Source organism: Antrostomus carolinensis, unplaced genomic scaffold (genome assembly GCF_000700745.2).
Source record: "Antrostomus carolinensis isolate BGI_N321 unplaced genomic scaffold, ASM70074v2 scaffold8148, whole genome shotgun sequence".
NCBI classification, from domain to species: domain Eukaryota; kingdom Metazoa; phylum Chordata; class Aves; order Caprimulgiformes; family Caprimulgidae; genus Antrostomus; species Antrostomus carolinensis.
In genome coordinates this window covers 17,637-33,356 of record NW_010330845.1, presented here as the reverse complement: position 1 = coordinate 33,356, position 15,720 = coordinate 17,637, and the positions used below count along the sequence as shown (strand labels likewise).

Genomic DNA, 15,720 nt, shown 5'->3' with positions numbered 1-15,720 from the left:
CCCCCAGCCACTCTCTAACGCTGTACGTCTGCCTCAGGTTCCACTTTTTAACCACCCTGGAGAGCACAAACCAGACAGCAACGCAGGCTGATCACCACTGGAGGAGTTAGAAAGAAACAAAACATTTTAAGGAGAGTGAGAACAGACAGGAAGGCATCTTCTGTACAGAACGATGCGAGGGGCAGGTCTGCAGGAACGGGCTGGGTTTCCCAAGCTGAGGAACCCACTCTGCAAGGGGTCACAAACCATCTTCCTCTGCAGCACACTGAACCCCTACAGTTACCTTTCAATTAAAAATACAAACCCAAAAAACTAAAGAATGATTCCCTTGCTGAACAAAGTTATCTACTTTTGAAATAACACAACTGTCCTGGAGACAGGCAGGATCCCGCTGAAGCCTGGTGGAAGGAAGATGATGATCCTGGACTTTCCAGCCACTGCCTTTAGCTCAGGCCATGGGAATCGTGAGAGGGCAGTGGCTTTGGGGCCTAGGCTAAGCTTCACGCTCTTCTTCTGTGCCCGTGGCCGACGGGAGCACGGCTTCCTCTCCAAAGAGCTCGTCATGACTGCTCAGTGCTCTGCTCTGTCCTCTAAGCCCTGCCTCAGCTTCCTCCTCTGCAGCTGGGAACGCACATGGAAGCAACAGAGCACCGTTAGAGACACACACATGCTTGGCACCAGAAAAGCAGTACCAGACTGTCCTGTGGGCTCCTGGGTTGGCTGCAAGATAGTAAACTATGAGATGCAACAGATCCACTCTCACAGAGGTTATCATCTTGGAAAAGATGATCATCCAAGGGAGATTATGGGCACACACAGACCAACCATACCTTCCTCTGCCTCTTGAAACCAGTTCAGAAAGGAAAATGGAAAATTAGAAAGGAATGCAAGTGATGCTGGTTATGGATTTTGAAGCCTGGCAGCCTCTCACTGTGCTCAGGCCCCACGGTCTGCGATGGGGCTTCCAGCCCCAGCATTTCTGCAGAATTACATCTCAGGCACTTACGCACGGGCTGTTCCTGGCGAGAGCTCTTGCAGAGGAAAATGGCTCACCTCTGACAACGGGGAAAGCATCTGCAAGTCCTCTTCTCTCCTGCTTCTGTACTTAGAAAGGCCCTAGCAATCAAGTATGTGCTTCAGCGAGTCTATCGCATTTTTAAGAGGATCCCTCCTTTCAAAAAGCCTCCACTAAGCTGTGAGGAAAGGCCTGGCCCTGGTCAGATTCTAGCACAAAAGCCTGCGGGATGCAAGAAGAGAGCAAAGGACAGAGCTCTGCAGGTCACCCAGCTGGCACTGGGACATTAGTTCTATTAGAAAAGGTTATAAATTACCCGACTGTCACCAGTGAATCAGCACTTGGAAATAAATCTATTTCACTTTGATGAGACTCTCTTCATCTTGGCAGGCTCCACCTCCGACCCACCTACGTATCCGTTTGGCTGAACATCAGAACGGACACCCCGGTGGGGACTGTCACCCAAGGATGTCCTACAGCATGGAGCCAAGCGCTGGCTTAGTGACCTGGGCTCAAAGCAGCCTCTCCCCTTCTGCCCTCGAAGGTGCTGCCTGGGAAGCCAGTCTTGTTTCGAGTTGCTGCCCCAAGAAACTTTGGGCATTGGGGTCAATTTGAGGCTTATGACAATTCCCAGCCTGGCACTTTATCCTTCCATGATAGTGCCTCAAAAAGGCAACTTCTGCCTCACAAGGAAACCAAGAGAAAACCAAGGTCTTCAGGTGTAAGGTTTGGTAAAACCAGACCTCGCTTTTACTCGGGTCCACAGAAGCCCACCAGGCCATCACTGAGGAAAAACTAAAGCAGTTTGGTTAGTCCTGAACTACAGAAACCAGGGCTTTCCTCATCACAAGGAAAGGTCAGTCACAGGTACCTCTGATCACACTGAAGTAAATCATCATCCCTGCAAACAGCACTTGAAACCTCCAAAACAATTCAACCAGGCTGGTGTGATCAATCCAGAAGGTGGGGTGTGTTGATGCAGGCAGCAAGAGCACAGGCAGTGAGACAAAAACTGCTGCTGGATCATACAGCACTGATGGCCATAAAGCTGAGCAGCCTTTGTCTTTGGTCTGACCACAGACGAGCCCTTCAGCCTTCTGCTCACAAGCTACATGGCTCAGAGGTACAGAGAGGCCAAAGAAGGAAGGCGACTTGGTTACCACCACTTTGTAAGAACTGCGTGGTTAAAACCACACCCCCCCCCGTACTCACTGCTTAACTTACCTTAAAACAACAGGAAATCCCTAATAAAGAAAGAAGCAATTCTGTAACCAGAGAGTTACCAAGACTGGAGCAGAAAAAAAAGGTCTCAGTGTAAAGCTACCAGCACCCTTCTTCCCCAGATGTGCCATCTCCTCTGAACACTGAGTCATTTTAGGGCTCTGCTCCAAAATAATTCAAGAGTCCAGCAAAACTGGCCAAAAGAATTAAATGTGCTAAACAACAGAATCCAGCAGGAGCAAGCTATTACTGGATGAAGGAAGGAAATTGGCAGATGGGTGACACGCAGGAAGGGGCATCCTGGTTGATCAAATAAAGGACCACGGCATCCGGAGCATCATGGCTCACTCACTATGCGTCACTCACACCACTTAATAATCAATAGTCTCCTCCACTGCTAAAAGGATTATTCAGACCTCAAGGCCTTTCCTAAAAAGCTTTCAACAGACAAAAAGAAAAAAAAAAAAGCCACTTCTGTGCTACCCTTCCCAGCATCATTCTCTCCTACCTGGTACTGTGAAGTCCTGAGTGTAGATGATATCATCTTCAATGTCATACAAGTCATCATCTTCTTCCTCATTGTAGCCATGCAGATCTTCCAGATAAGGCACCGCCGTCATACTTCTCCATCTGTCCTTTGTTTCTGGGCTAGGAGGTATGGGCACCAGAGCCTCTGCCTGAGCGTGTTTCTTACGAAACCAACTGCAAAGAGTCCAAGAGCAGAGTTTCATCAGCACAGCTTCGCTTCTCAGAAGGCAGGGAGAAATCCTCGGCACTACGCGATGGGTACCTCCATCCCCTCCCCGATAAAAGGTGTTCTGCTGCCTTTGCTGGTGTGTCCCTGGCTGTCCCTGCCAGCAGGGAGACTGTCCTACAAAGACACTTCATCAGGCTCTTACCCTGGAGGGTTGCTCTGCACAAAGGGAGGGTCAGAAAGGCACGTGTAGGGCCAGCTCCTGAACTGCAGCTGCTTTCTGAATTGGCACTGACACCAACCCCCTGTTCCTACGCTGTGGGCTGGATGTCAGTTAAGCCACTGGGACCTTTTCTTCCTGTTTTTTGCACAGTAACAAAGGCAAGAAAAGCCTCACCAGATCAATTGCACTCTTGTACTCACCTCGCTAAATATTATGTAGATGCTGTTCACCTGCACAAAGGGACCCTCGGAGTCTTTCACAGCAGGAGGCAGCCTGGAAGTCCAAGCTTTTTCACCCCCTTTCAAAGTTGACTTTGGGTCACAAAAGGGTGCTGCTTTAGGAAGCAACTTAAAGTCCCTCTGAAAACACACCTCAAAAGCAGAGCAAGATCTAAAATTATCCCCTCAGGGTACATTCACTTCTTGGCCTGACGACTGCTGCCCTAGACAAGCCTGATGTGACACGAGTGCTTCCCCCTCCAGAGTTTGCACAGGCATCCAGTAACTTCTGGCTGATAACCGCCGAGGAGGGCCTGAAGCCAGTCACCAAAGAGCTCTTATAAACCTGAGCCATCTGGTTTTTATCACTCCTGTTCCAAATTCATTTTAGGAAGTAAGGGTTGGATGCACCTCCTGCACAGAAGAATTGTAATTATAATTTTGTTTTAGTCTTACATTGCTTTGACAGTAGGCCTTAAAAAAAAGAAGTGGCATTCTAACAAAAGTATCCAGCAAAAGCAAGGAGGTAGGAGAGAAAGAAATGAAAATGTAGCTACTGGGACAAATCAGCTAGGATTCAAAGGAGGCATGAACCCTTATCCAGAAACCCTGCTTCACAATTAGCATCTGTAAACTGTTTTCTCTGCAGTGATTGAGTTTTAAAGTCAGTCTATTGCTCTACGAGGAACGCGGCTCCTTGCCATTTGCAGAAAGAACGACGCAGCCCCTACGGCCTTAAGATTTGAAAGGAAATGTATGTTGGTTAATTAATCACACAGCAAGTCAACATCATGCAAGGAATCATGTCACATCCTTCCATGCCAACAGTCTGAGTGGATGGACAACACCCCAAACAGCGACGAGGCCGGCACGTTCCAGTCACACACCGATGCTGATCTACCGGCATCTCTTTCCCAGTCACACCAGCACTGTACTGGGAGCTGCAGTGTGTTAGGAAAGTGACAGAGAACAGAATGAAGAGCTAATTTGCCACCTCTGACCTCTGGTTCATGAAGGGGCATTACCAGATTGAAATTAAAGGCCACCCCAGCTACTGGACTAGCAGGAAGTGAGCAGGTCCGACCTAACAAGATTTTGGCCAGTGGTTCTAGCAAGCCCTGTGGGTGGCTTCCTTGGTGATGTGCGTGGCACATGGTGCTCCTAATGTGATCATTTGATTTCCTCCTCTTGGGAGGATGCTTTCACCAAGGAAGTGACTGCCAAGACAGCAAATTCAGCCCAGGCTGACCCAGCCCTGGCAGGATCATCTAGCCCAGCAACAGAGGACCCAACAGTCACCAGCTGTTTTTGCCAAGGGCACCAGAGCTAAAGGGACCCAAACTAAATGCCAGAGGCCTAAGGAGGATGGAATATACAGGACAAATGAGATCAGAATGACTGTCATTAAAAGGAGTATTTTAAAGGGAGAAAGCCTAGAAGTTTATAGCAACCAGTGTTTTTATTTTGCTGTATTTCAGCTCTGCCTCTTTCTTTCCTTCCGTCCTACTTACCAGGAGAGTAAAAATAGGTTTTTATTACAGCAGAAACCTGAATCACTGTACTCTAGTCATAAAGATTCCATCCTCTGGGAGGCGATTTCAAATACTTGCATATGCATATATGGTAATGAGGATACAGAGTGAGAAGAGAAATTCATTGAAGTTCTAAGAAAAAAAAATCAAAAGACCTCTTGGAAGGAGCCTCAAGCAATTCTGTATGGAGTAGCAGAGTATTTCCTGGCAAGCAATTTTCCAGCAGGGACAGGGATTCTGCTTTCTGCACTGGTTATGGTAAATGTTATTAGTGCAGATTTGCTCTTCAGCAGAGGACCACTGGCTCCATCAAATGCTTTAATCTGGCTCAAGAAGCTACCGGTCACTGACTAAGCCAGAAAGCAGCTCCTCTCCCATTAATCAGCACTGCAGATGAGAGAAAGTCCCTCCTCACCCTGCCTGCACCACTGACCCTACACCACAGGCTGGACAAGAGCACTGCTGTCAGAGTGCCCTATTGCACCATTTATTCCCAGTTTCACTCATGTTTTCTGAGCCAGCTGCCCTGGCAGATAGCCCTTTACCTGGAGCCTGCAGACTGCTGCTTTAACACCAAGGGACAAGAGAAGCTGTTGCAGGTCTCAGAAGTGCCCCTTGTCCAGAACATCCCCTGGAAGAGGCAGATTCCTCTCTGGTCTGTGAAATGTTTCTCAGCCCCTCCCAACCCTTTGAGTAAGGAGATCATTTCTTACTACTTTGCAAGCTTGATGAGAATCCCTGCGAAGCACAGGAGCTCCAGACAGCAGCAGCACAAGTATTAATCGTGATCCTGCCCGTGAAGAAGTCGTGTCCAGACAGGTTGCTATCATCTACAGGGAGCTGAGACAGCAAGGGTCAGGGACTGAATGGAAAAAGGAATCTGGGTTGACCAATGCTTAATGAGCCTGTTTGCTCTGCAGCTTCCAAGCTCAAATTTTATACCAGGAGTCATCACTCTGCTCTTTTCATGTTCTGGTATAAGCAAGGTTAAAATAAGAATCAGTAAGCACAGCTGCAGCTTCCAAATACTTACAGCTAATTCACTTCCCATTCTCGGTCGCAAATACTTCAGTTTGCTTGATTTGTCTATGGACAATTTTCTCTGAAAGCAGATGCCAAGCTGCAGATCACCACCCTGCCAGCAAGGATTGGTTATGAATGATTCTCCGCCTTCCATGATACCACATAAAAGCTTCAAGCTTACTGGAAGGTCACTGTCACCACAAGAAGCAACTAACAGCACTCCAGTTTCATTCAGACAAGCGTGGAAGGCACACAGCAGCGTGCCCTGGGGAACAGCAACACACACGAGCAATAAATATATAGTGGTGGCCCTGCAGTCACTGCTCCAACTCCTGTGACATCAAGAGACGCCCAAATTCTTAAGTCAGATTCGTAAGAAAATGGAAATGAGTAAGAAAATAGAAATGAGTAAGAAAGAGAAGCTGTTTTCCCTCAGCTGATGCTCAGGCCAAAGGTTGCTGTTCAGACTCCCAAGGAGAGGGGTTCTGAGCACGGAGGGAGACTCACATTCCCTCAACACACCATACACGGCTGCATTATGAAACCAGTTTGTACAATGTGGGGAGAACCAAAGATCCCTTCCATGAGCCTGCCACGGGGAAGGACAGCAGACCCTGGTGCCTTGGCAGGAAAGGAGAGGAGAGGAGGAGTGAGTGTTTTTTGTGTGTGCCCTGCCGAGGGGAGACGACTGCCTGATACCACAGAGCAGGGGTGGGAAAGCCCGTGAGCACACAGGCTGCAGCAGAGGTTAAAGGGAAACCCCTCTCACTCCCTCAAATCCAGGCACAGAAGGCAAGGAGCATGCTCAGCACCTGCAAAGGAATCTGCAGTGGCAAGAAACACCAATTTCCAAGGGGTTCAGTACCTGGGGTTTGAACAGTGTGGCAGAGCATCCAACAGCCACCCTCCAGACCTCTCGGGGAAGACTCTGGTGTGAGCAAAAAGCACCCAGGAAGGTGGCAGGGGAGTCTCCAGGAGGTCAGGAGGAAACACTAGCACAGCAGGTTAATTTGCACCTCCACTAATAAAAGGTGGAAGTGCCTTCCCTTTCTTGCTATAAACTCTTGCAATGGTATCTATGACTGAACAAATTAAGTGTGACACTTCTGGAAAAGGAAGGCAAGATGGTTGCCTTGGAAACAAGGGACAGAGGTAGAATTCTGCATCCACTTCATCACTTTAAGTGCTGCAGCAGGGTCAGTGAATTAGTTACAAAATGCAGTGTATGAGCATTAAACCCTTCAGCAAAAGCACAGGGTAGAGAGTAAATGGTGAATAATCTGTGGGGAGCAGGTTGTGAACTCCCTGGCTCTTGGCAGCTTTTCCTTCGCTGCCCCACGCCTCCGCCCCAGGAGTACAAAATATTCAGAGGTGAACTAAAAGTGTCAGTTTTCCATTGAACATCATCCTATCCAGATCCTTCTGGGAAGAGCAGGTTTCAAGGCTCTGTCATTGTTATTCAGGGATCAGCTTCTGGCAGTTCATAAACTCTTAGATGACAGGCTGAGAGTTTTAATTCATTTCAATTTACGACTCGCAGGCCTGCACTGCACAGATGGACTAGCTTCGAAAAGCCTCTGCAAGCAAAGGAGAAGAGAATTTAGCTTTGTCCTGCTGATTTAAAACATTAAAGTGCAGAAACATGAGTTTGATGCAAGAATTTAGCTATGGAGGTAAAGAGAGGAGGAAGGCAGCTGGCAGGTATAAAACTAAGCAGACTTTTCTTACAGTGTTCTGCAGATGGGGCTGCCACTACGGCGGGGAAAGCATTTGGAGTAGCTGACAAGGATAAAGGGAGGAACAGCAGAACTACCCTCACTGGGCAATAAACACGTGCCCAGCTGCCTCCTCTGCCTTCTGCTGCTCTGTTGCTCCACAGAGTGATACTCAATACTTCCTCAGTGTTTCCTCTGCCCCATTGATTAAGCCTTTTATCCTTGATCCCACTACAAGAGCAAGAAAAATCCCTTGATGGAAGGTGAAACGTGAGCTGTTTATCCAGCACGTGTGCAGCACAGCTCTGGATGGATCCAGAGTGCCCAGCTTCACAGGACACCTGCTCCTGGACACTTCCCTTGGGATCACCCCTCCCTGCAGGACAGAGGAACATGTCCCCTGCCCATCGTGCTGACACGAGCCCGTTGTAGCAGCGTTTGGCTGCCCAGGACATGTGGGCTATTCCTGTGGATTTTCAGTGCACTTTGATAATCTCAACTGTCTGTCTGAGCAAGTCACCAGTAACATCAGCTCAAAGGCATAAAAGGAGACTTCCAGCAGCACGGAAAGGCACCGGGTAATTCTGGTTTGAGCCAGTATCCATCTCAGCAGGGCAGCCCGGGTAAGTCTCCTGATGCTTCTATAGTCTAGTTCCTGTGCCTTAACACATGCTTTTGTGGGAGGAGTGTAGAGAAACCCAAAATCATCAATGACTGTTACTCTCCCACACACTAGAAATCTAAGGATTCTAGAAATCAAGTCTTTTCTTAGTCAAATGCTTTCTAAAAACCCTCTGACAATATCTGAATGGCTCCCTGCTGTCCTTCTGATTGCTTTGTTCAATTTAAAAATTAAAAATAAAATAAAAAAAAAACAGGGTCAGGTTAAGCATAAGGGCTAAGCTTCTCTTCTATTTAAAGAAAAGCCAGGAGAACCAAACACTGGATTCTTTATCACAATGCTACTCCACAAAAAGGAGATGGACAGACACATCCAAAGGCCAAGGCTGCAAGCTCTGCTGTGCTCGATGTAATTATTAGGATGCCACAGCAGGAGGAAGGAGGCAATTACTAATAGGGGAGAAAAGCCTGTTAAGAAGCACTGGCTAAGCTCACAGAAAACTAATAAGAGACTAAGCCTTGGAAATGCTCCTGTGTTTGCAGGTAGAGTCTTTCTTCAGCCCCTCTCAGTGCTCCGAGATGAAAAGCCCCACCACCAGCAGCTGGGCCCAATTAGAAGGCCGGCTGTGCCTGCAGACCATGGGAGATCTGCCACTGCCCTCCCTGCCAGCAGCCTGCTCTAGTTTCTCCTGCTCTCTAACGACAGGCAGGGTCTCTAGAGAAACCTTTTTGCTTCCAGCTGGGCAAAGCTGACGCAAAAACTCACTGCCACATGGGAGAACTATAAATTCAAGTATCTAGAGCTGGTTAAGTAGCTCAAATACCTGGCAGATAGTGACAGAGGAGAACAGCCTCACTGTCCTGAGCTCAGGGGCAGGTCAACTGCAGCCTTTGGACCCACAGCACTGGTAGGAAAGAACAAAATATGCTTCCAGTGTGTTTCTCAACACCTACCAATGTACTCCTCAGACTTAACTCCTGCTGTGCAGCTCTTACTGACAAAGCATGGGTTTGACTGCCTGGAGAGCTGCTCACCACCCCACACTGGCTGTAATGAACAGGAGAACTACTTCATTACAAAGTACAAAAGCAAACAGTGCTTTGCTGTCTGGCTTGAAGCACTTTACTCCTCAGTGGTAGATGGGAGGACAGTCAGGAACAGCAGGAGCTATTGTTTCCAAGACCAGCTCTATATGGTGCTTTAAACACCACTGAAGAGGCCAGCCCCAAGCAGTCTCTTTTATGGCCCACTATTACTGGGAGGCATGTGCATGGGGAAGGCAGGCTTGAAAAGCAAATGCCTGCTTCTATCATCTCCCAGAGCCAGTGAAACAACCAATGCACAGTGCTTGGCTGCTATTTAAAAGAGTCAGCCTGACTGCTTAATTAATTGACCAGGCAGCTACATCAGACCTGCTTCCCCAGCCTCTTTGATCTTCGTCAGGGGTAGGTCTCCAGGTCTCCTCTACAGAAGGCCAGGGCAGTTCAATCCTGTCAGGTTTTGTTCTGTGGCTCCTGCAGATGCCTTCCATGCCATAACATCTACCAGGGATCAGCATCTGACAGCACACGGCTACTGCTGCTGGTTTTTTTCCAGAGACACAACAAGAAAACAGCGCTCTTCCTGCCTGCAGGCAGCACAAAGCAGGTCCATCACCTTCCAGGATCAGAGCCTTGTTTTTACCAGGTTCCCCAAAGCTTTCTGGGCAAGCTGGTAGGCAGGACCTCTGTGAGCAGCTGCGGTCCAGCAGGCAGCTCTGCTGTGTCCTCAGAAGCACTTCCTATTCAAATAGGAGATAAGCTAATGCAGCCTCCGCGATGAAGCATCCTTGTGATGCTTTTTGTTCTTGTACTTTTATCCGCCCAGGAAATCTCTGCTCAGAGGCAGCATGTTCAAACAGATCCTTTAAAAAGAAAAAAAAAGAAAAAAGAAACAAAAAACCCCCCAGCCCTGAGAGATAATGGGGCCTTTCCCCCCCTCAGACAATGGCAAGGATAAAGGGGGAGGATATGGAGGAGGGAGGAGTGTGACATTAAAGAGAAAGGAAAAAAAAATTTCCTATTGTCCTGGAACATTTCTGCACATACTGATTCCATATGGAGCAAATACCAAGGGATATTTCTGTCACCAGACTGTCCAGAAAACCAGAACTAACACACATTACTAAATAGTCCTAGATCAATAACCCAGCTTTGAGGAACCCTTGTTCTTCTGCTCCATTAGTACTAGCTGACCTCTGAAAAAAAAAAAAAAATTATCCACAATCCTTAATTATCAAGAATCAGTCACGCTAGAAACATATTTTCAGCATATTCATTATTTACTGGTTAGCAATTCAAATGCTTTAACCGGATGCTCTAATGGAAGGAAAAAAAAAAAAAAGCCAAGTAGAGGTTGCCAGAGCTCCAGCAGAGCTGGAGGAAGGATATCTAGTGACTTCCATGTGTCGGCTGTCAAAAGGAAAAATGAGTTGAGAGCAATAGCACAGGTACATTAGCATAAGAAGCAGAAAGAGAATGACTAATAGGAAGAAGCTGAACACTCACTTGTGCTGCCTTATCTGCTGTATTGAAAATCTCTTGGCTGGGTCGTATTCAAGCATCCCTGAAAAGAAGGAAAAAAAAAAGTCCAGGTGTGATCACAGATGCTCTCAGCCAAGTTGAAGACAGGAAGCATAAAGCTCTACCCTTCCCTCCCACCTCCCTCCCCCAACAGCAACTGTGTCCAGTCCTCCTGGCAGCTCAGGGAGCTTCACCTCCACCAAGAATCCGCTGCATCGGTCACAGGAAGCTCAGCACAAAATCCTGACTTCATTGCTGACTACCTGATCAAGTCTGTTCCTCAGTTTCCCCACCTGCAAAGTGGATATGACCCTTCCCTCCTCCACTGTGGGGACAGAGGCTTGTACAGCCCTGGATCATATGTCCAAGTACGTCTCCAGGCAAAGAACAGCAAGACTTTGCATTTCACAGATAACACTATTGAACTTTCTCCGTGGAAGAGCCAAAGCCTGAGGCACAGCATATGTCCAGTTGCTCAGCATCCCAGAAAATCTAGTCTAGGAAATTCTATTCTGGAAGTACAGCTGGTGAGAACTGACAAAAAATGTAATCCTACTGTCCACCCTGTTGCTGTAACAGGAGTTTGATTTCTGGCATCACGTGCTAAGATAACCGGGGTGGGGGTGCAAAGAGGGGGGGAGAGGAAAAGTAGCTTATCTGTATTCTCTCTAGGAAAGAGAGAGGTGGATTCCTGAAGCAGAATCAGGAGATGCCCACTCTGCTCCACAGTCTGTAAAAAGCTTCACAACTCAACAGAAGGGAAGTAACAAATTTTGCTGTATTCTTCAGAAATCAACCATCGGCACCTAACGAGTCTCATCCAGCAGCATCCAAGATATTCTCCAGTGAAAGTTCCCAGAATATACTCATCTAGTGAATGTTAACGAAGTCTCACTGCTGTGCATTATAAGGAGTTTTGCTTTTACTGGATGATATCCCCTTGCTGCTCTCAAACCACTAACACTATTGAGTCTTGCACACGTAGCGTGAAGAGAAAGGTTCTGGAAAGAGTTGAGAGAGTTGGAGGATACCACCTCCAGCAACCAGAAGAAAAGAAAGGCCAGGGAGCAGAACAGACTGTCACACAGGAGTTAAGAAAGTCAGGACAAGGAGCAAACAGTGCAGAGTGCTGGGGAGAGCCAGCACAAGGGCACAGTGAAAACACACAGACAGGAAATAAATTCAGATGGACACTTAGGAAGGGAGGGCTGGAAAGAGACACTGTAGTTCAAGTAAGAAGCTGCAAGGGTTTTGCAGATGAGTTCCTGCAGTGCTGTTGGACAAAGGTAATGGAAGAGATAAATCACCAACAGCACAAGTGATAACAAAAGCTGATCCAGAACATCTTCCTTGTCAGTTCAGTTTGTATCACATTACTAACAGTAATGAATATGGGCAAAGAAAAGATACAGCACGGAAAGATTGAGGTGATTCCCCCCCAAAACCAACATACAGTTTGCCACGGCAATTTGTAAAGGTTCATCAGTGCTGATGACAGCACTAATAGCTCTAAGGCAGATGAGGTCACTACTGATCCACATCACATCGTTATGAAGCAGGTTAAAGAAACATGGGAAGACCTCTCCAGGTTGGAGAGGGTCAAGTGCACCACAGGCAGCCGGCCTCATGAACTCAAGGCACTGGAGTCTGCAGAGCTCTTCAGACAGAGCACACCGGAAATTTACACTTGCCTTGCTGAGACCATAAAACCCACCATACAGCCACGTTACATGGCTGAGCTCAACTGGAGGCACAGCAACAGCTCCCTGCTCAAGAGCTCTAAACCTTCAGAGCAGCTCCTTATCTTGATATCTTCCCTGAACAGGCTAAAGCCTTGTCAATAAGCAACCAGCAGCCCAGGCTGCAGCTACCGACCAAAACCGTGGTCACCAAAAACGTACATTCATGTGTTCAGCTCTGACTGACACGTGGCAGCTCCGTGGCTGAAGTCCTGTACTGAAAAGAGACTTCATCAAGACAAACCAGCAGGTTCTATTCACCAGTCATCTAAGAGCATCTGCCCAGAGGAAACACACACACTCTCTCTACCATTTAGGGTAACAATTTCCATGCAGTTTATCTGTGAGTAGAGATGAGACACCGTGACAGGGTGATTCTTCAGGAGCAGGCTAACTCGCAAACCTCTGCTCCCGTGGTATTTCAGAAGATTTGCTGTGCCCATACATGGGATATTGTGCCTGTCACAGCTCGCTGGCAGTCTCAAAACCCTTTCAAATTATGTCAAGTGGCAATCCAGAAACTGGAGACCACAAACCCATCTTGAACTCCTTACAGACTCCAGCCCACACACTTCAGGAATCCTGAACAAGCACAGCATTGTATCATGTGGCAGAATATCTAGTTCTTAGCAGACAGTGCAACCTTAGGTATGTTGTTTGAGAAGCAGGAAGAAATCTAACAGCAAGAGTTAGTGAACTTCACCTGGATTTCACTTCAGAGTCTCCAACCAATATAGAAGCAGTGTAAGTCCACTTTGTAAAATGAGACAGGACTTTTTCCCCCCTCCTTCGTCCTCCACGAGCACAGCCAAGCATTCTGACCAGAGAATCCTTCTGCAGGCAAACCTTTGATCAAACACATGTGGAAGACTTGCCACTGGATGGGTTACAGACACCAGCCTGCCTGACTGCTGGCTCCGGGGACTCCCTGCTACTACAGAATAAAAGCATCCCACTGTCACCAGGACACACATCCTCTCACCCTCCCTGGAATGAAAGGTCATGGCAGTCATACAGAAGCGAGAAAACAAAATGCTGAGAAACTAATCAGCTTGTCCCCGGTCACAGAGTCTGTGGCTGAGCCTGGAAATAAATCCAGATGCTTAATGCAGAGACTGCAGTCTCAAACTTTTCTCTTTTGGAAAAAAAAAATATATATTAGAAGAGGAGGAAGAAAAGCTGACCCTGTGCATTTTTCTTGTCCAGAAGCAAACTGCATACGAGCTGATAAGTCATGTGCAGATAGTGACAGAAGAACCTTAAGGCTATTTATAAATGCTTCTCCTCTGACACATCTTTACTGACTGGCACAGAAGCCAGAACAGTACTAACCCTTCTCTTTCCATCAGTGAAGGGTATAATAAAGCTTCATCCCTGATTAGGGAGACAAAAAGAGGAGCAGCAGCCCAACTAATCTTTTGAAATACACTGTCATGCAAGTCTCTGTACAAGCCAAATACCACAGAAGCTTTAGGTCCTCTAAAATCTGCTTCTTCTGGAAAGAGGAACAAAGAAATAAAAACAACCTCGAGGGCTGGGGGGAAGAAGTAAAAAAAAAAACATTACAGAAGTAGTCAACAGAAGAACAGAAAAACCTTTAAAAGTGTATTTTAGTGTTTGCTTCACAGCCAGACTGGTACTGTGGTCAACACAGCACTTATAGCCAGAGAGGAAACAAGCACTTTGCAGCACAGTGAATTCTTCCTTACAGTAAAACCAGAACAAACGCTTGCAGCACCGCAGAGTGCTTTAAGAGACTTTTAAAAGCAATGCAAAGGCAAAACAAAGTCTCTAGTGAGAGATAGAGCTGAGCTGTGGGTGTCTCTGCTGCTCGTATAAAAGCATCAGCCAGCCATTGACAATATCTGATCTGCAGGCTTTTGATTCACTTTGAACCTGCTGCAGAAGTAACAGGCACCTACCAGGAAATGCAGATATTCTGGAGGAAAAGCATGAACTAAATAAAGCATTCAGGTTTCGTCACCATAGCTACGTAGTATCACCACTGTACAGCTCAGCCCTCGGCTTCAGCAGATGCTGCGGCCTCCACAGTGCGGAGGGAGCCGGGACAATCCCGCTCCACAACTCCATCACCTCAGGTCCACTGGGTACAACAACCACTAGAAAAAGTAAAGTGTGCCAAACCAAACACAGAATATCAGGAGTTTTTACCAGCTTTTACTGTGTAACAGGTGCACGGGACAAGATGAGGGGTGGGAGAGTGTTCTCTGGTGGGATGGAGGGAGAAGAGTAGAAGGAATCCTTAGGACTTCCCACCACCCCGGAATAAAGGGTCAAGTTGATAGAGACACAGACATCACCCCCCAAGCAAGCTCCACTGCCTGGAGGTGTCTCTGCCACGTCCAGACACAGAAGGGATGAAGACAGAGAGCAGCTAGGATGAAGGGAGCAACTCAGGCTAGAAGAGATAGACAGCTTTGGACAAAGGGCATCAGGTGCAAGGCTCCTCTATTTAAAATGAGGCAGAAGGAAATGTAGGGGATTCTGACTCCAGGGCTCATACAGGAGATGGAAAAAGAACTAAAAAGGGAGTTATTCTGCTAATGAAGCATGAGATTTGAAGCTATCAATATCCTCAGGCCAAGAAAAGAGGAACAACTGCCACGCTCATTTTCCCTGGGGGATAACACTAAGTGCAGCTGAGAGGCTTATCGCAAACCTCAAATGATTTCTGCTGGATGCTTTAGAAGCCCGGCTGCCAGTCTGGATGGACCACTGCATTGACTCCATTTGGGCAATTCTCAAGCTCATAAAAAAAAAACAAAACAAAACAAAACACCAAAAAAGGCTGTGTTTTGAGTCAGCATTCACAAATCAAACACCACACGTAGATCAGGACATCGCTCCCTGGGGCAGGCGGATAGGACATGAAACACACATCAGTCAGGAGCGCTGGGCCGTGAGCAGAGGCCACATCAGTCTCAGCAGAATGGCCAAGACACCGGCTGTGCCGAGCGCGGTCTGAAGCTGCACCTTATGTAATGGTTCCTGAAAGCTGCTGGAGCTAGTTAGTGCTTTCTGAAACACGTGGAAATCACCGATTTCATCATCGGTGTGGGCACAGATAAGCTAAAATAGTCTCCTGTGAGTGGGATTGCAGGGGGTCTGCTACCTCCTTGGTGGCAGGGGGCTGAGG

At 47.4% G+C, this 15,720-nt stretch overlaps 1 protein-coding gene across 1 annotated transcript in view; it reads right to left on the bottom strand.

Annotated features, from left to right (window-relative positions):
• Positions 1-493: 493 nt before the first annotated feature.
• STK11 (serine/threonine kinase 11) overlaps positions 494-15,720 on the bottom strand; it is a 32,301-nt gene continuing 17,074 nt past the window's right edge. Inside the window, exons 7-9 of the mRNA XM_010173030.2 lie at positions 10,810-10,867; positions 2,745-2,938; positions 494-621 (exon numbers count right to left, since the gene is read on the bottom strand). Of these exons, the coding sequence (XP_010171332.2) occupies positions 494-621; positions 2,745-2,938; positions 10,810-10,867 (380 nt within the window). The remainder of the gene's footprint in view (positions 622-2,744; positions 2,939-10,809; positions 10,868-15,720) is intronic.